Source organism: Mobula hypostoma, chromosome 11, assembly GCF_963921235.1.
Source record: "Mobula hypostoma chromosome 11, sMobHyp1.1, whole genome shotgun sequence".
In the NCBI taxonomy this organism is placed as follows: Eukaryota; Metazoa; Chordata; class Chondrichthyes; order Myliobatiformes; family Myliobatidae; genus Mobula; species Mobula hypostoma.
The window spans coordinates 36,575,303-36,603,146 of record NC_086107.1 but is presented as its reverse complement, the minus strand read 5'-3'; the positions used below and the strand labels follow the sequence as shown (position 1 = coordinate 36,603,146).

At 42.8% G+C, this 27,844-nt stretch overlaps 1 protein-coding gene across 2 annotated transcripts in view; it reads right to left on the bottom strand.

Moving 5' to 3' along the window:
- Positions 1-8,130: 8,130 nt before the first annotated feature.
- The window catches only part of tollip (toll interacting protein), a 32,262-nt gene continuing 12,548 nt past the window's right edge, over positions 8,131-27,844 (bottom strand). Inside the window, exons 3-7 of one of the 2 annotated variants that reach the window (XM_063061817.1) lie at positions 25,828-26,010; positions 23,562-23,714; positions 20,901-20,991; positions 15,107-15,127; positions 8,131-8,814 (exon numbers count right to left, since the gene is read on the bottom strand). In XM_063061817.1, coding sequence (XP_062917887.1) covers positions 8,600-8,814; positions 15,107-15,127; positions 20,901-20,991; positions 23,562-23,714; positions 25,828-26,010 — 663 coding nt within the window. In that variant the 3' untranslated portion in view covers positions 8,131-8,599. The remainder of the gene's footprint in view (positions 8,815-15,106; positions 15,128-20,900; positions 20,992-23,561; positions 23,715-25,827; positions 26,011-27,844) is intronic. The other variant, XM_063061818.1, reaches the window with a different exon arrangement.

The following is a 27,844-nucleotide window of genomic DNA, read 5'->3' as shown; positions in this document are numbered from 1 at the left end:
TAACATGAGATGACATTTTAAGGCAGGGGTTCCCAACCTTTTTTATGCCATAGACCAATACCATTAAACAAGTGGTCCATGGACCCCAATGCTGGGAGCCCATGTTTTAAGGTGATTGGAGGAAAGTATAGGGGGGATGGCAAAAGTTTTTTTTTGTGTACAGTACTGAGTGCATAACCTCTTTGACAGCAGGAGGCACTACACAACCACCAAACTCCGTAGAGAGCGGGTCTTGGATCTGCAGTATGCAGACGACTGTGCTCTTGTGACCCATACTCCGGAGGATCTTCAGACCATCCTTGCTGTGGCAGTGAAAGCGTACAGCAGGATGAGGCTGACTGTCAATACCACCAAACATAAGTGGTTTGCCAGTGGAGTACCAGTGTCCCACCCACTCTATCTGCCTTCACTGATGGTGATGAAAAGCTGGCAGTAGTGCCATCTTTCAAATATCTGGGGAGCATTCTTTCTGAGGATAGCGGCATTGACGACGACATCCAGAGCCGCATTAAACAGGCATCAGCTGCCTTTGGGAGACTTTGGCATAGAGTCTTTTAGAACAGGAGCCTTCGTCCCTCCACAAAGGTCACCGTATACCAAGTGGTCTGTGTCACCAACAGGAATTCTGCAGATGCTGGAAATTCAAGCAACATACATCAAAGTTGCTGGTGAACGCAGCAGGCCAGGTAGCATCTATAGGAAGAGGCGCAGTCGACGTTTCAGGCCAAGACCCTTCGTCAGGACTAACTGAAGGAAGAGTGAGTAAGGGATTTGAAAGCTGGAGGGGGAGGGGGAGATGCAAAATGATAGGAGAAGACAGGAGGGGGAGGGATGGAGCCGAGAGCTGGACAGGTGATAGGCAGAAGGGGATACGAGAGGATCATGGGACAGGAGGTCCGGGAAGAAAGACGGGGGGGGGGGTGACCCAGAGGATGGGCAAGAGGTATATTCAGAGGGACAGAGGGAGAAAAAGGAGACTGAGAGAAAGAATGTGTGCATTAAAAAGAGTAACAGATGGGGTACGAGGGGGAGGTGGGGCCTAGCGGAAGTTAGAGAAGTCAATGTTCATGCCATCAGGTTGGAGGCTACCCAGACGGAATATAAGGTGTTGTTCCTCCAACCTGAGTGTGGCTTCATCTTTACAGTAGAGGAGGCCGTGGATAGACATGTCAGAATGGGAATGGGATGTGGAATTAAAATGTGTGGCCACTGGGAGATCCTGCTTTCTCTGGCGGACAGAGCGTAGATGTTCAGCAAAGCGGTCTCCCAGTCTGCGTCGGGTCTCACCAATATATAAAAGGCCACATCGGGAGCACCGGACACAGTATATCACCCCAGTCGACTCACAGGTGAAGTGATGCCTCACCTGGAAGGACGGTTTGGGGCCCTGAATGGTGGTAAGGGAGGAAGTGTAAGGGCATGTGTAGCACTTGTTCCGCTTACACGGATAAGTGCCAGGAGGGAGATCAGTGGGGAGGGATGGGGGGGACGAATGGACAAGGGAGTTGTGTAGGGAGCGATCCCTGCGGAATGCAGAGAGAGGCGGGGAGGGAAAGATATGCTTAGTGGTGGGATCCCGTTGGAGGTGGCGGAAGTTACGGAGAATAATATGTTGGACCCGGAGGCTGGTGGGGTGGTAGGTGAGGACCAGGGGAACCCTATTCCTAGTGGGGTGGTGGGAGGATGGAGTGAGAGCAGATGTACGTGAAATGGGGGAGATGCGTTTAAGAGCAGAGTTGATAGTGGAGGAAGGGAAGCCCCTTTCTTTAAAAAATGAAGACATCTCCCTCGTCCTAGAATGAAAAGCCTCATCCTGAGAGCAGATGCGGCGGAGACGGAGGAATTGCGAGAAGGGGATGGCGTTTTTGCAAGAGACAGGGTGAGAAGAGGAATAGTCCAGATAGTTGTGAGAGTCAGTAGGCTTATAGTAGACATCAGTGGATAAGCTGTCTCCAGAGACAGAGACAGAAAGATCTAGAAAGGGGAGGGAGGTGTCAGAAATGGACCAGGTAAACTTGAGGGCAGGGTGAAAGTTAGAGGCAAAGTTAATAACGTTAACGAGTTCTGCATGCGTGCAGGAAGCAGCGCCAATGCAGTCGTCGATGTAGCGAAGGAAAAGTGGGGGACAGATACCAGAATAGGCACGGAACATAGACTGTTCCACAAACCCAACAAAAAGGCAGGCATAGCTAGGACCCATACGGGTGCCCATAGCTACACCTTTAGTTTGGAGGAAATGGGAGGAGCAAAAGGAGAAATTATTAAGAGTAAGGACTAATTCTGCTAGACGGAGCAGAGTGGTGGTAGAGGGGAACTGATTAGGTCTGGAATCCAAAAAGAAGCGTAGAGCTTTGAGACCTTCAAAGGAAAGGGGCTTCCCTTCCTCCACTATCAACTCTGCTCTTAAACGCATCTCCCCCATTTCACGTACATCTGCTCTCACTCCATCCTCCCACCACCCCACTAGGAATAGGGTTCCCCTGGTCCTCACCTACCACCCCACCAGCCTCCGGGTCCAACATATTATTCTCCGTAACTTCTGCCACCTCCAACGGGATCCCACCACTAAGCACATCTTTCCTTCCCCACCTCTCTCTGCATTCCGCAGGGATCGCTCCCTACACAACTCCCTTGTCCATTCGTCCCCCCCATCCCTCCCCACTGATCTCCCTCCTGGCACTTATCCGTGTAAGCGGAACAAGTGCTACACATGCCCTTACACTTCCTCCCTTACCACCATTCAGGGCCCCAAACAGTCCTTCCAGGTGAGGCATCACTTCACCTGTGAGTCGACTGGGGTGATATACTGCGTCCGGTGCTCCCGATGTGGCCTTTTATATATTAGAAACATAGAAACATAGAAAATAGGTGCAGGAGTAGGCCATTCGGCCCTTCGAGCCTGCACCGCCATTTATTATGATCATGGCTGATCATCCAACTCAGAACCCAGCCTTCCCTCCATACCCCGTGACCCCTGTAGCCACAAGGGCCATATCTAACTTCCTTTTAAACATAGCTAATGAACTGGCCTCAACAGTTTGCTGTGGCAGAGAATTCCACAGATTCACCACTCTCTGTGTGAAGAAGTTTTTCCTAACGTCGGTCCTAAAAGGCTTCCCCTCTATCCTCAAACTGTGACCCCTCGTTCTAGACCTCCCCAACATCGGGAACAATCTTCCCGCATCTAGCCTGTCCAATCCCTTTAGGATCTTATACGTTTCAATCAGATCCCCCCTCAATCTTCTAAATTCCAACGAGTACAAGCCCAGTTCATCCAGTCTTTCTTCATATGAAAGACCTGCCATCCCAGGAATCAATCTGGTGAACCTTCTTTGTACTCCCTCTATGGCAAGGATGTCTTTCCTCAGATTAGGGGACCAAAACTGCACACAATACTCCAGGTGTGGTCTCACCAAGGCCTTGTACAACTGCAGTAGTACCTCCCTGCTCCTGTACTCGAATCCTCTCGCTATAAATGCCAGCATACCGTTCGCCTTTTTCACCGCCTGCTGTACCTGCATGCCCACTTTCAATGACTGGTGTATAATGACACCCAGGTCTCGTTGCACCTCCCCTTTTCCTAATCGGCCACCATTCAGATAATAATCTGTTTTCCTATTTTTGCCACCAAAGTGGATAACTTCACATTTATCCACATTAAATTGCATCTGCCATGAGTTTGCCCACTCACCCAACCTATCCAAGTCACCCTGCATCCTCTTAGCATCCTCCTCACTGCTAACACTGCCACCCAGCTTCGTGTCATCCGCAAACTTGGAGATGCTGCATTTAATTCCCTCATCCAAGTCATTAATATATATTGTAAACAACTGGGGTCCCAGCACTGAGCCTTGCGGTACCCCACTAGTCACCGCCTGCCATTCTGAAAAGGTCCCGTTTATTCCCACTCTTTGCTTCCTGTCTGCTAACCAATTCTCCACCCACACCAATACCTTACCCCCAATACCATGTGCTTTAAGTTTGCACACTAATCTCCTGTGTGGGACCTTGTCAAAAGCCTTTTGAAAATCCAAATATACCACATCCACTGGTTCTCCCCTATCCACTCTACTAGTTACATCCTCAAAAAATTCTATGAGATTCGTCAGACATGATTTTCCTTTCACAAATCCATGCTGACTTTGTCCGATCATTTCACCGCTTTCCAAATGTGCTGTTATCACATCCTTGATAACTGACTCCAGCAGTTTCCCCACCACCGACGTTAGGCTAACCGGCCTATAATTCCCCGGTTTCTCTCTCCCTCCTTTTTTAAAAAGTGGGGTTACATTAGCCACCCTCCAATCCTCAGGAACTAGTCCAGAATCTAACGAGTTTTGAAAAATTATCACTAATGCATCCACTATTTCTTGGGCCACTTCCTTAAGCACTCTGGGATGCAGACCATCTGGCCCTGGGGATTTATCTGCCTTCAATCCCTTCAATTTACCTAACACCACTTCCCTACTAACATGTATTTCGCTCAGTTCCTCCATCTCACTGGACCCTCTGTCCCTTACTATTTCTGGAAGATTATTTATGTCCTCCTTAGTGAAGACAGAACCAAAGTAATTATTCAATTGGTCTGCCATGTCCTTGCTCCCCATAATCAATTCACCTGTTTCTGTTTGCAGGGGACCTACATTTGTCTTTATCAGTCTTTTCCTTTTTACATATCTATAAAAGCTTTTACAGTCCGTTTTTATGTTCTCTGCCAGTTTTCTCTCATAATCTTTTTTCCCCTTCCTAATTAAGCCCTTTGTCCTCCTCTGCTGAACTCTGAATTTCTCCCAGTCCTCAGGTGAGCCACTTTCTCTGGCTAATTTGTATGCTACTTCTTTGGAATTGATACTATCCCTAATTTCTCTTGTCAGCCACGGGTGCACTACCTTCCTTGATTTATTCTTTTGCCAAACTGGGATGAACAATTGTTGTAGTTCATCCATGCAACCTTTAAATGCCTGCCATTGCATATCCACCGTCAATCCTTGAAGTGTCATTTGCCAGTCTATCTTAGCTAATTCATGTCTCATACCTTCAAAGTTACCCCTCTTTAAGTTCAGAACCTTTGTTTCTGAATTAACTACGTCACTCTCCATGTTAATGAAGAATTCCACCATATTATGGTCACTCTTACCCAAGGGGCCTCTCACGACAAGATCGCTAATTAACCCTTCCTCATTGCTCAAAACCCAGTCCAGAATAGCCTGCTCTCTAGTCGGTTCCTCGACATGTTGGTTCAAAAAACCATCCCGCATACATTCCAAGAAATCCTCTTCCTCAGCACCTTTACCAATTTGGTTCACCCAGTCTACATGTAGATTGAAGTCACCCATTATAACTGCTGTTCCTTTATTGCACACATTTCTAATTTCCTGTTTAATACCATCTCCGACCTCACTACTACTGTTAGGTGGCCTGTACACAACTCCCAGCAGCGTCTTCTGCCCCTTAGTGTTACGCAGCTCTACCCATATCGATTCCACATCTTCCCGGCTTATGTCCTTCCTTTCTATTGCGTTAATCTCTTTTTTAACCAGCAACGCCACCCCACCTCCCCTTCCTTCGTGTCTATCCCTCCTGAATATTGAATATCCCTGAACGTTGAGCTCCCATCCCTGGTCACCCTGGAGCCATGTCTCTGTGATCCCAACTATATCATAATCATTAATAACAATCTGCACTTTCAATTCATCCACCTTATTACGAATGCTCCTTGCATTGACACATAAAGCCTTCAGGTGAGACCCGACGCAGACTGGGAGACTGCTTTGCTGAACATCTACGCTCTGTCCGCCAGAGAAAGCAGGATCTCCCAGTGGCCACACATTTTAATTCCACATCCCATTCCCATTCTGACATGTCTATCCACGGCCTCCTCTACTGTAAAGATGAAGCCACACTCAGGTTGGAGGAACAACACCTTATATTCCGTCTGGGTAGCCTCCAACCTGATGGCATGAACATTGACTTCTCTAACTTCCGCTAGGCCCCACCTCCCCCTCGTACCCCATCTGTTACTCTTTTTAATGCACACATTCTTAATCTCACTCTCCTTTTTCTCCCTCTGTCCCTCTGAATATACCTCTTGCCCATCCTCTGGGTCACCCCCCCCCCCCGTCTTTCTTCCCGGACCTCCTGTCCCATGATCCTCTCGTATCCCCTTCTGCCTATCACCTGTCCAGCTCTCGGCTCTATCCCTCCCCCTCCTGTCTTCTCCTATCATTTTGCATCTCCCCCTCCCCCTCCAGCTTTCAAATCCCTTACTCACTCTTCCTTCAGTTAGTCCTGACGAAGGGTCTCGGCCTGAAACGTCGACTGCGCCTCTTCCTATAGATGCTGCCTGGCCTGCTGCGTTCACCAGCAACTTTGATGTATGTTGGTCTGTGTCACCACCCTGCTTTATAGCTATGAAGCCTGGGTAACCTACAGCCATCACTTATCAAGTCCTTGGAGCGCTTCACATAAACTGCCTCCAGTGCATCCTGGGAATTACCTGACGTGAGCAGGTACCCCACACTGAAATACTTGTAAAGACCAACTGCAGAAGTATTGAGGCCATGATCACCCAGCATCACCTGCAGTGGCTGGGGCACGTGATAAGGATGCCCCCAAATCGGCTACCCCGCAGAGTGTTATACGGCCAGCTACATCATGGTTGACGCTCAGCTGGAAGGCCAAAGAGCTATAAGGATCAGATGAAGAATGCTTTAAGGAAGTGCAAGATTAAACCCGAGGACCTGGAGGATGTTGCTGCTGACCGTACCACTTGGCGACAGCTGTGTAGGGACGGGGTTCGTATTCTGGAGATGGAAAGAACAACCAGAAAACAGCAGAAGAGAGCCAGGAGAAATGCAGTCATGATTGCCACCACTACTACATATACATATCCCACCTGCAATAGAGCTTGTGGGTCCAGGATAGGACTGTATAGTCATCAAAGATCTCACCATCAAAGGAGTGGACATTGTCATCGGATTTCGATGGACAACCGAAGAAGACTGTGTGCATGGAATGAACTGTTGGAGCTGGTGATAGGGGAAGTTACATTAGGGACATTTAAAAGGATTATATTGATCTTTGAGTAAACAAAAGGTCAGCATATCATGCATCATAATCACAAACACATCAAACACTAACTCTGAGCTTAATTTCCTGTTACTACATTAAGAATGGAAATACAATAGATGTTCAAGACACTAGGATAGGCAAATGAATGGGCAGAGAATGGAGGAATAGGACAATGTGTACACACAGAAGGGATTGGTTTAATTAGGCATTTAGTTTATGGTTTGATTAGTGCAGCACAACAGCATAGGACAAAGGGCTTGGTTTTGTGTTGTACTATTATGTTGTAAAATTTCAGACCAGTCACCCCACTGTGGCTGTTCTTCTGAAAGGAAAATAAATTAACCTGCCTACTTATTAATACAAAAGATTCTGCATACACTAGAAATCAGAGCAACACAAAATTCTGAAGAAACGCAGTAGGAGAGGAATAAACAGTCAACATTTCAGACCGAGACCCTTTGTCAGGACATAATTACGTACCCAATTCCACTTTCCAGCACCTAGGCCATAGACCAGCTCTTCCAGCCACTAGTTTAAAAGAACAGATGTAGCATATTAAATAAGCTACACTGATTCTTCATCCCAAAAGACCAACTGTATGTACAAAATGCCGCAGGAGGTCCAAGGTAAGACACACTATTAAGTATTTTTGATGCTAGAAGACAACTTCATTGAAAACATGCAGTATATTGAGTGTCACTGCTAGTCTCATGCATAACCAAATGCATAATTGTCTTTTCATTTCTGGATGATTTTCAGGGCTCCACCATGCTGTGTAGTGGGAATTTCCAAGCCATCTACATGAAACACCCTTTGGGGAAAAAAAAATTCAGGAAAACTTTAGAATGACTAGGTGTGGGGTTTTGCATGAAAATTAGACTTTATGATGTCAGTGTCAAACAAGGATACATGTATTACTTACTAAGTATCTTTTGGGTGAGTGGTGAAATGGGAGAAGATAATTTCATTATTCACATCTTTTACATCTACCAAGCCCAGCACCATACAATCCAAACAATTTATTTTTCCCACATACCCTTCACACCTGCACCTAGCCAGTAATTTTAGGCAATTTTATTTTATAATGAAACTTGTGATATAATACACTATGACTATTCAACTCGTGATATATATCTTTACAACTAATATACATTTTAATAAACTCTTGAGTAACAACAATATTCTGGGAAAGCATTTGACAACCAATCAATGTGCACAGAATTCTGCAGGATGTATAACAGGCCCACTGCAAAAATCATAAGCATCAAGTTAAAACAAAGCTCAGCGGAGAACCTTTTCATAAGTATTATCCGCAAGATGATTGCACCAGCCTCTCTGATCTTAAACATATGCACTAAGATTATGGAATGCTCTAAGTTTAATACAATTACAAACTTTTAGTACAATGTGCAGATTACTGGACACATGCATTCTTAAACCAGATAAATTAGCTGATAAAGCTCAAAGTCCTTGATGCAGAAATACTTCAGTTATGATGAGGTGTTGGCAACATTGATTGACCATATTTCTACGACTCTTCATTCATCTGAAGCAAGGAGTTAATTGCTGCATCCTTGTTGCCTGCCTGTGCTTCCAACACTGTTCGGATCACTTCTCTGTCCACGTTAGGGAACATATCCTGAATAGATTTGAGATCTTCCTCACTGTACAGACTTTGTGGAGCAGAAACCTGTGTTGGTGCTCCAACAGGGATCATTCCTTGTGTATAAACAGTTGGCACGCCTGTAAAGATTTAACAATATTTATTTAAGACAACATGCCAAAAATCTAAAATAAATGTTAAGTACAACAGGGATATGGAAATGGCTCAGCATGCAATATACAAGCCTCAGCAAGTGACATTTTGTATATATTTAACTTACCAAATATGAAATACTGAAAGAATTGTTCAGGAATGCCATGTTGAATTAAATTAACATGTACCTAATGTGTACATTATTTTGAGTAAAACAAGCATTGACACTTGTGTTGCAAGCTAAACCATATTTTGTGCCATTTATAATTGCTAAGTGCGATATCAAACTTTACAATTCCAGTCTTCATTATCCAGTATATGGATAATGGAAACATGATCAAATTCATTTTAAATGTAATTTTCAATTAGTATTTTTAAAAATACAGGCACATTAATACCCTAAAAGAGGGTAATTATACCCAGTTGTTGCCCTAAGTAATTTAAAATAAATGCACTTTGTCAATAATACTATCTAAACTTCCCAGGTAGTATAGTGCTCTTGATCCTGCTAGACTCTAACAATAATGTACCTATCCCCTGCCCCACATACTTTAAAAAGATGCTTGTTCTGACTGTATACTGTTATACTGAAAACCTGGCACAAAGCCTGGTGCTCCTGCAGTAAAATGGTGATCACATCACTACTAAGTTTGGTGTGGAGTAAACCAGGTAACAGGCAGAGGCAGATTCGAAGAAGGAGTCTGAAAGTCTGAGTGGGAGTGCCGAGAAAGACATTTTTGAAATTTTCGTTATTTTTTTTTCTCCAACGGCGTTCTGAGAGGCGGGACTGCGCAGGCGTGTGACGTCGGGCAGTGCAGCGCGGCAGATTTAAAAGGGCAGAAATCCTGCTTCAGGTTTGATTCGACGAAGGAGTCTGAGAGTCTGAGTGGGAGTGCCGAGAAAGACAATTTTGAAATTTTCGTTATTTTTTTTTCTCCAACGGCGTTCTGAGAGGCGGGACTGCGCAGGCGTGTGACGTCGGGCAGTACAGCGCGGCAGATTTAAAAGGAACAGAGCCTCATAGAGTGGGCAGTGTAGTTTGCGGGCAGCGGAGTAAGCCGGGAGCAGAGTGAAGACTTAAGGGCTTCGGCTCAACGGGCTTAGGCGGAAACGGGCGAGGCGAGGAAGGTTTGGCATTCATTTTCTGTTGTTACTTGAGGAGAGGGGCAGTATGAGTGTGAGGGCAGTTTGCTGTTCTCGGTGTCGGATGTGGGAGGCCCTGGAGTCTCCAAGCCTCCTGGACGTCTACATCTGCGCCAAGTGCATCGAGATGCAGCTCCTAAGGGACCGCGTTACGGAACTGGAGCTGCAGCTCGATGACCTTCGTCTGGTCAGGGAGAGTGAGGAGTTGATAGAGAGGAGTTGCAGGCAGGTGGTCACGCCGGGGCCACGGGAGGCAGACAAGTGGGTCACGGTTAGGAGGGGGAAGGGGAAGAGTCAGGTAATAGGGAGTACCCCGGTGGCTGTGCCCCTTGACAATAGGTACTCCTGTTTGAGTACTGTTGGGGGGGACAGCTTACCCGGGGGAAGCGACAGTGGCCATGCCTCCAGCACAGAGTCTGACCCTGTAGCTCAGAAGGGTAGGGCAAGGAAGATGAGGGCAGTTGTGATAGGGGACTCGATAGTAAGGGGGTCAGATAGGCGATTCTGTGGATGCAGTCCAGAGACCCGGATGGTAGTTTGTCTCCCTGGTGCCAGGGTCCGGGATATTTCTGATCGTGTCCAAGATATCCTGAAGTGGGAGGGTGAGGAGCCAGCGGTCGTGGTACATATAAGTACCAATGACATAGGTAGGAAAAGGGATGAGGTCCTGAAAGGATAATATAGGGAGCTAGGAAGGGAGTTGAGAAAAAGGACCGCAAAGGTAGTAATCTCGAGATTACTGCCTGTGCCACGCGACAGTGAGAGTAGGAATGCGATGAGGTGGAGGATAAATGCGTGGCTGAGGGATTGGAGCAGGGGGCAGGGATTCAAGTTTTTGGATCATTGGGACTCTTTTGGCGCAGGCGTGACCTGTACAAAAAGGACGGGTTACACTTGAATCCTAGGGGGACCAATATCCTGGCAGGGAGATTAGCGAGGGCTACTGAGGTGACTTTAAACTAGAATGGTTGGGGGGTGGGAATCAAATTAAAGAGGCTAGGCGTGAGGAGGTTAGTTCACAACAGGGGGATGGGAACCAGTGCAGAGAGACAGAGGGGTGTAAAGTGAGGGTAGAAGCAAAAAGTACTAAGGAGAAAAGTAAAAGTGGCAGGCCGACAAATCCAGGGCAAGCATTAAAAAGGGCCACTTTTCAACATAATTGTATAAGGGCTAAGAGAGTTGTAAAAGAGCGCCTGAAGGCTTTGTGTGTCAATGCAAGGAGCATTCGTAATAAGGTGGATGAATTGAAAGTGCAGATTGTTATTAATGATTATGATATAGTTGGGATCACAGAGATATGGCTCCAGGATGACCAAGGATGGGAGCTCAACGTTCAGGGATATTCAATATTTAGGAAGGATAGACATGAAGGAAGGGGAGGTGGGGTGGCGTTGCTGGTTAAAGAAGAGATTAACGCAATAGAAAGGAAGGACATAAGCCGGGAAGATGTGGAATCGATATGGGTAGAGCTGCGTAACACTAAGAGGCAGAAGACGCTGGTGGGAGTTGTGTACAGGCCACCTAACTGTAGTAGTGAGGTCGGAGATGGTATTAAACAGGAAATTAGAAATATGTGCAATAAAGGAACAGCAGTTATAATGGGTGACTTCAATCTACATGTAGACTGGGTGAACCAAATTGGTAAAGGTGCTGAGGAAGAGGATTTCTTGGAATGTATGCGGGATGGTTTTTTGAACCAACATGTCGAGGAACCAACTAGAGAGCAGGCTATTCTGGACTGGGTTTTGAGCAATGAGGAAGGGTTAATTAGCAATCTTGTCGTGAGAGGCCCCTTGGGTAAGAGTGACCATAATATGGTGGAATTCTTCATTAAGATGGAGAGTGACATAGTTAATTCAGAAACAAAGGTTCTGAACTTAAAGAGGGGTAACTTTGAAGGTATGAGACGTGAATTAGCTAAGATAGACTGGCAAATGACACTTAAAGGATTGACGGTGGATATGCAATGGCAAGCATTTAAAGGTTGCATGGATGAACTACAAAGGTTGTTCATCCCAGTCTGGCAAAAGAATAAATCAAGGAAGGTAGTGCACCCGTGGCTGACAAGGGAAATTAGGGATAGTATCAATTCCAAAGAAGAAGCATACAAATTAGCCAGAGAAAGTGGCTCACCTGAGGACTGGGAGAAATTCAGAGTTCAGCAGAGGAGGACAACGGGCTTAATTAGGAAGGGGAAAAAAGATTATGAGAGAAAACTGGCAGGGAACATAAAAACTGACTGTAAAAGCTTTTATAGATATGTAAAAAGGAAAAGACTGGTAAAGACAAATGTAGGTCCCCTACAGACAGAAACAGGTGAATTGATTATGGGGAGCAAGGACATGGCAGACCAATTGAATAATTACTTTGGTTCTGTCTTCACTAAGGAGGACATAAATAATCTTCCAGAAATAGTAGGGGACAGAGGGTCCAGTGAGATGAAGGAACTGAGCGAAATACATGTTAGTAGGGAAGTGGTGTTAGGTAAATTGAAGGGATTGAAGGCAGATAAATCCCCAGGGCCAGATGGTCTGCATCCCAGAGTGCTTAAGGAAGTAGCCCAAGAAATAGTGGATGCATTAGTGATAATTTTTCAAAACTCGTTAGATTCTGGACTAGTTCCTGAGGACTGGAGGGTGGCTAATATAACCCCACTTTTTAAAAAAGGAGGGAGAGAGAAACCGGGGAATTATAGACCGGTTAGCCTAACGTCGGTGGTGGGGAAACTGCTGGAGTCAGTTATCAAAGATGTGATAACAGCACATTTGGAAAGCGGTGAAATCATCGGACAAAGTCAGCATGGATTTGTGAAAGGAAAATCATGTCTGACGAATCTCATAGAATTTTTTGAGGATGTAACTAGTAGAGTGGATAGGGGAGAACCAGTGGATGTAGTATATTTGGATTTTCAAAAGGCTTTTGACAAGGTCCCACACAGGAGATTAGTGTGCAAACTTAAAGCACACGGTATTGGGGGTAAGGTATTGATGTGGATGGAGAATTGGTTAGCAGACAGGAAGCAAAGAGTGGGAATAAATGGGACCTTTTCAGAATGGCAGGCGGTGACTAGTGGGGTACCGCAAGGCTCAGTGCTGGGACCCCAGTTGTTTACAATATATATTAATGACTTGGATGAGGGAATTAAATGCAGCATCTCCAAGTTTGCGGATGACACGAAGCTGGGTGGCAGTGTTAGCTGTGAGGAGGATGCTAAGAGGATGCTGGGTGACTTGGATAGGTTAGGTGAGTGGGCAAATTCATGGCAGATGCAATTTAATGTGGATAAATGTGAAGTTATCCACTTTGGTGGCAAAAATAGGAAAACAGATTATTATCTGAATGGTGGCCGATTAGGAAAAGGGGAGGTGCAACGAGACCTGGGTGTCATTATACACCAGTTATTGAAAGTGGGCATGCAGGTACAGCAGGCGGTGAAAAAGGCGAATGGTATGCTGGCATTTATAGCAAGAGGATTCGAGTACAGGAGCAGGGAGGTACTACCGCAGTTGTACAAGGCCTTGGTGAGACCACACCTGGAGTACTGTGTGCAGTTTTGGTCCCCTAATCTGAGGAAAGACATTCTTGCCATAGAGGGAGTACAAAGAAGGTTCACCAGATTGATTCCTGGGATGGCAGGACTTTCATATGAAGAAAGACTGGATGAACTGGGCTTGTACTCGTTGGAATTTAGAAGATTGAGGGGGGATCTGATTGAAACGTAGAAAATCCTAAAGGGATTGGACAGGCTAGATGCAGGAAGATTGTTCCCGATGTTGGGAAGTCCAGAACAAGGGGCCACAGTTTGAGGATAAAGGGGAAGCCTTTTAGGACCAAGATTAGGAAAAACTTCTTCACACAGAGAGTGGTGAATCTGTGGAATTCTCTGCCACAGGAAACAGTTGAGGCCAGTACATTGGCTATATTTAAGAGGGAGTTAGATATGGCCCTTGTGGCTACGGGGGTCAGGGGGTATGGAGGGAAGGCTGGGGCGGGGTTCTGAGTTGGATGATCAGCCATGATCATAATAAATGGTGGTGCAGGCTCGAAGGGCCGAATGGCCTACTCCTGCACCTATTTTCTATGTTCTATGTTTCTATGAGAGCTGGTTTGTCCAGTCAATACTGCCATTTGACATTGAGGTACCAGAGCAAATCTTCAGGCTGAGTTGCTGTAAAGCTAAACAAGGGGGAGGAATGGGGTTTAAAATAGCAACATCCATCACCTTCACACCAGCAGGATCCAAGTGATCTGACAACACATGGAATAGAAGTTGCTCCTGCACCTTAATGCCAAGTAATTATATGCCCAGTACAAGCAGTCACTGCCTATTGCCTGGTACTGAGTCAGAACAATGAAATCACTAACCATATTGTGAGTGTTGGTGTGCCAGAGGGCTGAGCCCTCAACCAGATTGAGCAGGTGTTCATACCAGGTTCCTGGCACTGCAGTACTGACAAGAAACACTTCTCCGCATGCATAACATGAATATTGACCCGTATGTGCTGATTCCACCAGCATTCTTGCTATTGGGAATGCATCTCAAGCACTAAGTGAGGTACCAATGAACCGCTTTTGGGCAAAATCAAAAAACTTCTTTGCATGCAATATTTACAAGTGTTTCATATTACTGAAACAGAATTAAAGTTCACCAACTTAATTCATGCAGGCTGTTTGCAACTTGTCAGAATAACTATTAAAGTATCTACACTTATCCAACGGAATAATTTTGTGAGCTGGAAGTTTTAACCAAAATATTACTCGAATTTCAATTTGTCTGTCATGCCAGTACAAATTCCATAAAACTAGTCACTTAACTAATAGTCTGAAAGTAATACTTCTGCAGATCAATACTAGGTTTAACACGAAAAGCTTTCAAAACAAGGGTGGTTTTAGAGGAACACATTTTAAAGTGTGCACCTACTATGCTGGCAAAACATCTGTAATTGGTGCAAGTGTGAAGATTTAGTTTGCAAGCACAAAAATAATACCAATGCAGGTTAGTTCAATATTAAACTAGACTTCATTTACTGATCCAATGCAAACATTATGCAACAGCCACTTTAAAGTACAAAGCAAATGCATATTGAAGGTGTTCATGCAGACATTTTACCCTGTGAGAAAAATCTTAAAACTTACCCAATGCAAAATACTCAAGCCCTGAAGTGGGAAATAGGAAATTTAAAGCAGCAAAACACCAAGGAGCACATTAATAACATGTCCGAATAAATTTAATTAATTAGTAAGCTAGCCAAACAAATAAACAATTCAATTTACAACCATAACCCATGCATAACAGATTCTAATAATTTGATTCCTGCACAGAAATTGAAACATGTATAGTAGGTTCCACGGGGAAGAAAGATTTCCAGCACTAACAGAACGACAATGAGTAGTGGTTATGCAATACTAATCTGCTCAATTTCTAAGTACAAATGGATCAGAAATAACTTTAGTCATGAACATTTTGATATGAGTATGCAAACATTAAAAGTTCGTCTCTCGCTCGGGTTAACTAATCATGATACAAAAGTCCAGAAAAATCTCTTAAATCTACTCCAGTTTCAATTATATGATTGGCAGTCAGATGTTAAAACTAAATCTTTAATGAAAAAGAATATTTAAATTGATGTATTATATGCTATTACTGCTAATGAAGAACTTTTTATGATTTTAAAAGTTAATAGTTGATTTTGTTTTACGGGTTAGACATCTTTTGTCCCAAAATGGGCACTGCACAGTGTAGGCAATTAGCAATCTAAAGACTAGCCTGGCAGTGGACATCAGCATTCCCTATAACTAGAACCAGCCACCCACTACAATACTGGTCCCTTGCCCACATCTGGTAGGGAAAGAAGAGTTCAATACTTTAACAATCTTTAAGAGTTGCTTTTTAATCAAAATCCAGTAGTTTGCATTCTTTGGGAACAGTTATTACATAGTGAAGTAATCATGGTGATATTTAAACAAAACTTTTAGGGTTCATTAGTCCAAGATGCATTTAACAAAATGCTACTTAATTGATAACATCTGATTAGTTATGAACTATATAGCACCTTTAAAGGAATTCTTAGGAATTCTTTTAAAACTTTAAAGGAATGGATTATATAGGTCATATAACAGTGGACTGGATATGTCATTATACAGGTTAAAAATCCACTTCCTTCAAGTTTATGGTCATTTCTTCACTTACCCTACCTCTGAATTGCTAAAACATTTAAGACCTTGTCTCATGAATAATGCACAGTGAAGTCATCAGTGAGCTGGGGACCACTTAGCTGTTTTGTGCATGCTGATAGTGATTTACAAGAATAGTTGGTGTAGATTCTCTTTTAAAACTTTAGCCCTAGTAAACGAAAACAGGTCTTCCCTTGAAAAAAAGAAAAGCATTATCCAATTGCTTTTCACAGGGTGCAGTTTGGTAGAAAAAAAGCTACATGCACTAATACAGACAGAAACACACAGATGGCATAAGACCTCAAAGGTAAGAACAACAAGCACTAACATAATTAAATAGCATTACTACACCTCCACTGGTGAATGTGCCAGGCAATTATTATAAAGACATAAAGACACAAGGCCTGGTTTCTTAGGGCAAGAAGGCTGCAAAAACAAATGTTGGGCCAATGTGGTTGATGCACCATATTTGAAAGTTGCTGATTAACAACTATGAAATCAAAGAGCAATTTCTCCTTCCTGCTGTGCTGCAAACAATACTCAAAAAAATACAGGCAGCTAGCTATTCAAATTGCAGAACATTCTTCAAAAGTTTAAACAGATTACTTCTAGTACATCCAGTTAGATTTTAATGGACTCATTCTTAACCACAGCATAACATAATGATCTATTTTTCCAGGTGAGCAGGCACCAACTCTCTCCTAAAAGAGGTTCCAAATAGAACACTGCAGCACAGCAGGCCTTTCAGCCCACAATGACATACTGATTTAGTTCAATCTAAATCTTCCCTTCTATGTAGCCCTCCACTTTTCTTTCATCATGTGTCACTCCAGCAGCACATTTTACGCTATAAAAAAACCTACCAGACTTACCCCCTATACTTTTCTCCGATGACCTTAAAATTATGTCCCCTCCATATTAACTATTTCCACCCCAGGAAAAAGTCTTTGGCTCTTCACGCCATTTACGTGTTATACACCTCTCATCCTCCTTCACTCCAAAGAGAAAAGCCCTAAATCACACAATGTACCTCATGAGACACGTTCTCTAAATCACCCTGGTAAATCCCCTCTGTATCCACCCTATAATGAGGCAACTAGAACTGAACACAATACTCAAAGTGTGGCCTGACCAACATTTTAGAGCTACAAAATTGACTCTCAGCACTTGAAATCAATTCACCAACTAATGAAGGATAACACACAATTCAATTTCTTAATCACCCTATCAACTTGCGCGGTAGCTTTGAGGGATCTATGATTGTGGACCCCTTGATCCCTCTGTTCCTCCACACTGAGAATCCTGTCAGAGGCTGTCCTCTGGCACAAGCCTGAGACAGTGTGTTCTACAGGCCAGTGCCACAACTGGAAGGCCATTGGGGAAATTGAAAGGTCAGTGGTTCAGTATCAAGGCACACCCCCACCCACATACCCACCTTCCAGCCAGAAAGACCAGTTGGCAAGCCAGATCATCTGGCTCAGTATGATTAAAGATACGCTGCCCATACACTAAACCATCTGCATACTGGAATCCTCCTTAACCTCTACCGCCTCAAATATCTAATTTACCAGAAGCTCACCCTTGTTTTATTCACTCATTACCTGATGTTTCAATGGAGTGGCATGGTGCTCAGATTTTCCTGGAGAACCTTGGGATGTGGTTTTATGTTGTAGGTATTTACTGAAAGGCACTTCATTATGGATGGTCCAATCATTTATACAAGATTATTGAGCAGTAATAAATTTTAATGAATTTACTAAAATTCATACGCAGCATAAGCTTCAGATTAAATCATAAAACAGAAAGAGGAAAATAAAAAAGTTTGTGACATTCATTCATCTCATCTTTCAAACACAGATGGTTTCCAGTTCATTACTTAGAAAGATTCAGAGTGCAAGCACAACTATTTCTATTTGATGATCAATTTTGTCTTTAAAAACAGATTGGCAGTAGGTTACGCAATGCCGAAAATCAAACAGAAACAGCCATTCTATGAGACACTGGACACTGCAACTGTCATGCCTTCATCACAGGACAATTCTGAGTCTGCCACTATTGCTAATTAGCCAGTTACAGTGCCTAGAAAAAGTATTCACCCCTCCCCCCCAGAAGTTTTCATGTTTTATTGTTTTGCAATATTGAATCATAGTGGATTCAATTTAGCTTTTTTTTTACATATACTGATCAACAGGAAAAGACTCTTGCGTCAAAGTTAAAAGTGATCTAAATTAACTACAAATAATTGACTGCATAAGTATTCACCCTGTTTAATATGACATGACAAATCATCATTGGTGCAGCCAATTGGTTTTACAAGTCACATAATTAGTTAAATGGTGATATGTTTTTGGAAACCAGTTTGCAGTCAAGGTGTTCCAATTACTTGTAATAAAGTACACCTGTATCTGGAAGGTCCAACTGCTGGTGAGTCACTATCCTGGAAAAAAAACTACACCATGAAGACAAAAGAACTCTCCAAGCAACTCCACAAAAAGGTTATTGAAAAGCATAACTCAGGAGATGGATACAAGAAAATTTCAAAGTGACCGAATATCCCTCAAACATCAAGAAATGGAAAGAATATGGCATAGCTCTATATCTGCCTAGAGCAGGCCGTCCTCAAAAACTGAGTGACCGTGCAAGAAGGGGACTAGTGAAGGAGGCCACCAAGAAATTCTGGAGGACTTTAAAGCTTTAATGGTTGATATGAGAGAGACTGCGCATACAACAACTGTTGCCCAGGTGCTTCACAAGTTGCAGCTTTATGGGAGAGTAGCAAAGAGAAAGCCATTGTTTTAAAAAAAACTCACATGAAATCCCAGCTAGAGTTTGCCAAAGGCATGAGGGAGACTCTGAAATCAGCTGGGAGAAGGTTCTATGATCTGATGAAACCAAAATTGAGCTTTTTTGGCCATCAGACTAAACAGTATATTTGGCATAAGCCAACCATCACATATCATCAAAAACACACCATCCCCACCTTGAAGCATGATGGTGGCTGCACCATGGTGTGGGGATACTTTACTGCGACAGGCTCTGGATGCTGGTGAAGATATAGGGTAAAATGAATGCAGCAAAATACAGGGAAATCCTGGAGGAAAACCTGATGCAGTCTGCAAGAAAACAACAACTTGGGAGAAGATTTGTTTTCCAGCAAGACAACAACCCTAAGCACAAAGCCAAAGCTACACAGGAATGGCTTAAAAACAACTAAGTTAGTGCCCTGAGTGGCCAAGTCAGAGTCCAGACCTTAATCCAATTGAGAATTTGTGGCTGGACTTGAAAAGGGCTGTTTACTCATGATCCCCATGCAATCTAACAGAGCTTGAGCAGTTTTGTTAAGAAGAATGGGGAAAATTGCGATGTCCAGATGTACAAAGCTGATGGAGACCCATCCACACACAATCAAGGCTGTAATTACTGCCAAACGTGCATCTACTAAATACTGATTTGAAGGGGGTGAATACTTATTTTAAAAGGATTAACACCAGTTCTGTCCTTAGTGAAATCGGATGCAAGATTTGCAATATGCAGTTTTCAGTGCTAATAACTTAATTTTTTTTTAATTATGAGTTCAAGTTTATTGGATTGGATCAAAACAATTACTCTAAAAATAGTGTACAGTTCTAATGAGATAGCAAAAATCAGCCTCCTGTAATGTGCTGCTTACATGAGCATAAGAATTCTCTATAGAGTTCTGATGATCGAAGTTACTAAAGGTTTCTAAGATTCTTTTAGGATTTTATTTAGTGTATATTCTTAGCAAATAAAAAATTACATTTTTTTTAAAACGTGCAAATAAATTTAAAGAAAGATGATAATGCCGAAATTGGAACATAAATTCAAAAGAAGATTCTGCAATATCAAAGTGGGTACCTCTAACACATTTTGGACTGTAAACAACAAACCAGGTGTAAAAGAAACGGAAAAGGTGCTTGCTTATACTGTTCAGTATTTGGCAGGAAGTGATCCAAAATTAGTTTTCCCATAGGACTACAATTCCAACCTCAACTGAAATTCAGTCCCACATACCATGACATGACAAATTACACCAGCCACACCAGTGTTGCTGGATGCAATATTACAAGTAATTCTACTGTTCATTCTGCTCAATTCTGTATACCTGACAGACACTGTATGGTGTTTAAAAAAAGTTTCTCACTCAGAGGAAGGGCAAAGTTATTTTTTAAAAAATAGGGATGGGAAAGATGAAACAAAATCAAAAATAATTAAACATGCAAAATGTCTAATAACACCAACATCCCGTGAAAAGAGAAAAATGTGAAATAGCATGCGAGTAAGTCCAAGATGCTTTCCCGTCAACCTTCAATCTCTTGCATATTGGAGGAGGATCCCTCTACAAGCATTGTCACCCGATGGCACTTCTTTCATGCTGAAGTTCAATGAGCAGTGGAGCCCTTTTCAGCCACAGAGTAAGGTAATTAAATGAAGTTAAATTTCCACAATGATCAGGAAGCAACTTTGGTTGATTTTCCCCACTTGCCAAACCAGGAAACTGTCATATTACAGCTGTCTCCTCAACTGAGCAATATAATCAATAAAACTTTGTATTTTAATCAATAAAGCTTGTTAAATAAATAAACAGCTTGTATGAACTCGGAAACAATAAAAGGGCCCTGCAGCCTCTTCTCCAATTGAGAACATTTGTTTTACTTGAACATTTGAATCATGTACATCCTGGTGGATACAAACAGATTAGAATGTTAAAAGAAGAATCTGAAAGATTTAATCATACCTGTAATTGGCACATATCCTAATCCCTGTTGGTAGACAGTGGGCATCAGTACTACTGGTTGTGGCTGCACAAACATGTTTGGTGGCAGAATCTATTTGAAGAACGAATAGAAACATTACAGGAGTGCAGTACTTTCCTTTCAAACTGTATAATTAAATGAAGGTGTTGTGAGATTTTTTTAAAAAAATCAACTTATCCCATATAATCTTTGTTTCAACTGCAACATTCACCAGAATAATACAGCAGCAAAATTATCCAAATGGAAGTGAGTGAAACAAACCAATATCTTAAAACAAATTCTGCCGAGGAGTGCATCTAATCATTTAGAAAACATAGCAGGGTAAATATTACAATTTGGAGTTACCTAGTACAAACGATGAAAATACCTCTGTACAGGTGGCAAAAACAAAATGCAGGTTCATGATTCCTAACATGCAAAAATCCCCATTTCATCTTTGTCATGCTAAACTCCTGGTTGGTTTATACTCTATCCTCAAAGTAGGTCATCCAAAACACTAACACCCACATTCTATCTCTTACCAAATCTCATTGTTCACTGAAGTACACAAAATAAAATTCTCGCTCTCAATTTAAAACCATTGGTGAGCTTTCCTAATTGTGTAGAATGTAGTATCAAAGGTGGAGAGGGTCAGCAACTTCAAATTCCAGTGTGTTATCGTTTCAGAGGATCTGCCCTGGATCCAGCACACAAAGGCAATTACAAAGAAAGCGTGGCCGCGCCTGTGCTTCCTTAGGAGTTTGCGAAGATTCAACAGGACATCTAAAATTCTGACAAACTTCTATAGATGTGTGGTGGAGACTGGCTGTATCACAGCCTGGTATGGAAACACCAATGTCCTTGAATGGAAAATTCTGCAAAAACTAATGGATACGCCCCAGTCCATCATGGGTAAAGCTCTCCCAACCATTGGTCTACACAGAAAGTTACTGCAGGAAAGCAGCATCCATCATCAGGGAGTCCACTGTCCAGGACATGCTCTCTTCTCATGGTGGTACAGGAGCCTCAGGACTTCCACCACAGTTTCAGGAACAGTTAATACCCCTCAACAATCTGCCTCTTGAACAAAAGGGGATAATTTTACTCAACTTCACTTGCCTCATCGCTGAAATGTTTCCACAACTTATGGACTCACTTTTAAGGTTTCCTTATCTCATGTTCTCAATAGTATTGCTTATTTATTATTCTTACTTCTTCCACCCCCCTTTCTTTTTGTATTTTCACACTGGTTGAATGCTCAACACAAAATAATCTGTAGATGCTGGGGTCAAAGCAACACTCACAACACACTGGAGGAACTCAGCAGGCCGGGCAGTATCCGTGGAAAAGATCGGTCGACATTTTGGGCTGGAACCCTTCGTCAGGACTGTAGGGGGAAGGGGCATTGACCGCTTCGTCGAGCACCTCTGCTCCGTCCGCCAAAACAGACAGGATCTCCCAGTAGCCACCCACTTCAACTCTGCTTCCTATTCCCATTCAGATATGTCCATACATGGCCTCCTCTACTGCCATGATGAGACTAAACTCAGGTTGGAGGAGCAACACCTCATATACCGTCTAGGTAGTCTCCAGCCCCTGGGTATGAACATAGAATTCTCCAACTTCCAGTAATTCCCTCCCCCATCCCTATGTCACTCTGCCCCCTCCTCCCTCTTGGTTCCGCCTCCTTCTACTACCCATTAGGTTTTCCCCTATTCTTTCTTCAACTTTCCTGCCTTATCACTTCCCTGCCTCGCTTTCCCCACCCCTTTATCTTTCCCCTTACTGGTTCTTTACCTGGAACCTACCAGCCTTCTCCTTCCCATCCTCCCCCCACCTTCGTTATAGGGCCTCTGCCCCTTCTCCCTACAGTCCTGATGAAGGGTTCCAGCCCAAAACATCGACCGATCTTTTCCACGGATGCTGCCCGGCCTGCTGAGTTCCTCCAGCGTGTTGTGAGTGTTGTGTTGAATGCTGAGGGTGGAGGGTGAGAGGGTGAGAGTGTGAGAGTGTGTGTATATACATACGCGCACGCCCTTAACTCCGTCGGGGCACCGTCATGACAAGCTATTATGCTCATCGTACAGCATGTCTTGGGTATCTGAAACCTGGCAGAGCCCATCCCTCTCCAGGTGTTTGTTTTTTTTTACAAAGTCAAGTTGTTAGCTCGACACCCAACGCCGGGAATGGATGGAGAGCATGCAAGGGAGCCGGCCGGATTCGAACTCGGGACCTCTCGCCCCGACGTCCAGCGCTGATGCCACTATGCCGTACTTTGATAATAAATTTACTTTGAACTAACCTTCAGTTTTAATTGTTACATTTCACTGCCAACCTGTTTGACAGGTCTTAAAGTGTATTGTTCCATTAGAAATACAAGTAGACGTAGGTCATTCAGCTCATTTGGTTTTCCTCTGCCATTTGTCATGACCATGGCTGATTTTTTTTTTAATTCAGTGCCAAATTTAATACACCATGAGCCTTGATTCCTTTAATATCCAAAATGTATCAATCACTGTTTTGAATACCTGCTGCGTGAGCCTCTGATGACATCCCTCCCTCCCTACAGTGCAAACAATGACAAAGTCCCCCACCCTCTCGAAATTTCTTCCAAACAAATCCATAGTAACATGCTCAAAGTGAAAAGTTTGCATTTCACTTACTGCATAAGACATAGCAAGGTTGATCATTCCTTCTTTGTCATCACCCTGTCGCCCACTAAGGCTGTACCATTCATCCACCACTTTTCCTTCTTTTAATGATTCCGGGATAGTTATGTGAGTCCAAGCAATTCTGTCGTCCATGGAGAAAGCTCGCTGCAAGTAGAAAACATATGCTTCAATAAAATATATATAGATGCAACTAAAGGCAAGCTAAAGATATTCAAAAGCAAGGTTAGAATTGTAAGCAAGACAATATTACGATTTAACTTCATTCTATGATCCTCTGCAAATGGATGGAACTTTACAAAATTATCACTTAGCACAGAATTCTTCGGGTCAGATTTTATATTCCCATCTTCATCAATTTTGCATACACACCAGGTCCAGGGTTTGCTTTTGATGTATGGACAAGATCACTCTGGAGTCAAGAGTAGAGCGCACAGAAACAGGCTCAAAGGTTTCAACGGTACAATTTAGTGTCAGAGAAATGTATACAATATACATCCTGAAATGCTTTTTCTTCACAACTCAGTTCAACTCATCCATTCCAACCGATATATATTCAGGAGCTAGTCCCATTTCTCTGCATTTGGCACATTTTGCTCCAAATATTTCCTGTCCATGTACGTGGTCCAAACCGTTCCTTCAGTTTGGAACACTCAATGGATCACTGCTACTTAAGAAGAGCAAGAAAGGAAAACATGGAAATTATAGACCAGTTAGCCTATTATCAGGATTCAAGAGAGTTATTAAAGGTGAAAGTACATTTATTATCAAAGTACATATACATTATATAACCTTGAGATTCGTGCATATATATATATTTTTTTTTCACATAATCGCGGCTTCGATTCGACATGTGCCAATCTTTCATGCTCTTCCACGCTCTTAGCAACAGTCCCTCTGCCTCGCCTTCCATTGGTTCTGTCACATTGAATTGCCTCCAAGTCCAAAGGGACTTGGGATGATTGTTTGCCAGAAAAAAGTGTGGTTAACAAAGTATTTAGTTGCTATCCTTGGATTTATTAGCCACCAATCAGAAGTCGCTGAGGTTCCCCAATGCCATCTTAAACCACATTAACAACAGAGTTAGAAAACACCTAGAAAGCTTCTAACTGATCAGTAGAAACTAGCATTGATGTGTTTAAAAAATCACCTCCAATTAACCTGAGGACAAGGGTGTGTCAAGGTATGAGATAAAAAGTTTCAGAAAAAACTTAACTTAAATGGCCTTGAAGGGAAAACATTGCCTGTTTAGGAAACTGATTGACCACCTGGAGGCGCGAGTTGGGATGATAGGGAAAATGCTGAAATTGCCCAGATATGGCTAGTGGTAGCTTCATAGGATCTGTGTTGTGGGTGTATTATTCACTGTAGTGATCAAATGACACATTTAGATAGAAAGACATCAGTCCAAATTGGCGCGTGGCCAAGTGGTTAAGGCATCGGTCTAGTGATCTGAAGGTCGCTAGTTCGAGCCTCAGTGAGGCAGCATGTTGTGTCCTTGAGCAAGGCACTTAACCACACATTGCTCTGTGACGACACCGGTGCCAAGCTGTATTGGCCCTAGCGCCCTTCCCTTGGACAATATCGGTGGCGTGGAGAGGGAAGACTTAGAGCATGGGCAACTGCTGGTCTTCCATACAACCTTGCCCAGGCCTGCGCCCTGGAAACCTTCCAAGGCGCAAATCCATGGTCTCACGAGATGACTAACAATCCAAATATTAACAATCCTAATTGGCTAATGACAAAACTGGAAGATATTGTAGCATTGTCAACGGAACCATTAAATTGTGGTAAGTTTCTTTTTACAGAGATTAAGCAAACAGACAAGGAAAACAGCGGCAAAGGACTTCAATGAAATATCAGTTATACAGAACTGTAACAAGCCCCAGTCCAGAACCACCAATTTTAAGTTAATTGTAATTTATTTACCTACCTTCACATCTACCCCTCCACCAGATTTACCACTAATACCTACCTACGTATTAGGGGCAATTTACAGTAGCCACAACTTTAGAATATGGAAAGCAACAAGAGAATCCAAAAAGAGACCCACACAGTCAGAGGGAGAATATGAAAACGCTATGGAAATACCACCAAAGGTCAGAATTGAAAACAGAGGCATCAGGCCGCACAAATTTAAATAAATGCACAATAATTAAGTAAGCGTAAAAAAAATTGCAGACATTTTAAAATTTAATTTCTTAGCAACTCTGCTGAAAAGCAACAGAGATAACGTGAAGATGTTGTGTTAGAAAATTACCTCATCAAATATCTCCAGGTAGAAGGAATCAACCCCAGGTGGCACAGTGCACTGTATAACTTTGTTCCATCTTGGGTTTTTTGCTCCATTGTGTGCTGTGGGCGTCTCATAAACAGCATAACCAAGACGTATTCTGCAATATGGATCCATGCGTGTCATTCCATAGTTCTTTGCCAGTTTTGCCTATGAAATTTACATACACAATTGGATAAATAAAATGCAACATAAACTATTAGATATCAGCTGCAGAAATTCCAGTATTGTTAAGGCTCTAACCAGCTAGGATTTTGTGAAACTGCTTGCCCAAATAGATCCTAATCAGGGATGCCAATATGTCAAATGTATCCACAATTCTGTAATCATCAAGCGGCCCATAATTCCAGACTAGATGTGGATGGCCTTTCCAACTAAAGAATGAACCCCAGTATCACTAAATAATAAGTCCGATGTCCCTTCAGTTTATTCTTTGAGCACCTTTATAAAAAGTGCAAAAATTAGGTAATGCATTTCCTTCTACTAGCAAATGGCATGTACTCTCTTTGCTGAAGGAAGTAAATAAAAACAGAACAGGAGAGGGAATAATTACATTTTACTACCTAATGTTTAAATGTTTCAAACCCAAGGGAGTCACAGGCTGCCAACCAAATAATGCGATCAACACAAATAATATGCAAGTATCAGCTTTTCTGAATCACTTAGCAGAAAAAGTCTACAAAATTAGTTTCTGTTATCAAAAGAACTATGGGGAAGAAATATTTTAAGCTTCTCAGTTCACATAGGATCATTTTAAATGTGAAAACTTAAAGGCAGGTTGAATTTGAAAGGGAGATTCAAATATCTACGCATTTAACAACTGAGGGAGAAATTCGCTCCTTCTCCAATCTTATCCTTGATCCCTAAACTGTTGTTGTTGTAGTTGTCGACTCATGGCAATCCTAGTGCAGTCCTGGCAAGATATGGAAGTGGACTGCCAGACCTTTCTTCCACACAGAGTTGCCCAGGTTAGGACATGGCCATATGCAATCTCAGGACCATCCACCTCAAAGTCCAATGCTGACACTACTACACCACTGGCCAGCCCGACCCTCAAACTACGACAAAAAAACTACACCTTCTGGCACCTTTAACTAATAATTGGAATGATTACTGAAAGGGAAAAATCTAATCATTTATTGGGTCCTTGCTAATTGTTTTTTTAGGTATTTGGAAGGAAATTATATCGTAGGAGTGTCGACAAAAATCAACACGAGTGTAATTACTTTTAATATACACTTTATTACCACACAAACAAATGGCAATATCATATATACATCAGAGAAAACCTCGTCCCCCCCCCCGCCAAAACATAATAACATGCAACGTAATATGTAACATACAGGATGAACTTAACTCTCAGTCTGGGTGAGTTCTGCCTAATGAAATTAAGGAGTCCCTACAGTACTAATTTTTTTTAAAGTAACTGTGAGACTTACAACAACCTACTGATGCTCACCACTAAAATCGAGGTGAGAAGACTGCAACTAGCGGGGCACTGTCTATGCCACCCCGAGCTACCTGCCAGCCTAGTCATCATATGGGAGCCCAAGCACGGGATGATGAACCCTGGGAGCCCTCGCAAGACTACGGTCAACACGCTCCTAGAAGGCAGCGGTGCGGCTCATGTAGATGAACTGAACACACTGATGAGGGAAGGAGAAGTGGAGAGTCTGTCATCGTGCCCAACGCCAGGCCCCTAGGCCTGAGTTGAGGTAGTAGTAGTATGATTAATGACCAACAAACATGTTCAAATGCTATTAAATGAGCTTCTCAGTTCAAATTCAGCTAATTAGACCATCTGTAGTAATCATAAATAATCTAGTGTAATGAAACTTTCAGAATGCTTTTACAGTTCTCTTAATTCAGTAATATCATTCAGGGAAGGAAATCTGTTCTCCTTGATGTAGAGTGGCCCACGCAGACTACAGATCCACAGCAACATAAAGGACACTTGACTCCGCTCTGAAAACTATCAATTTGT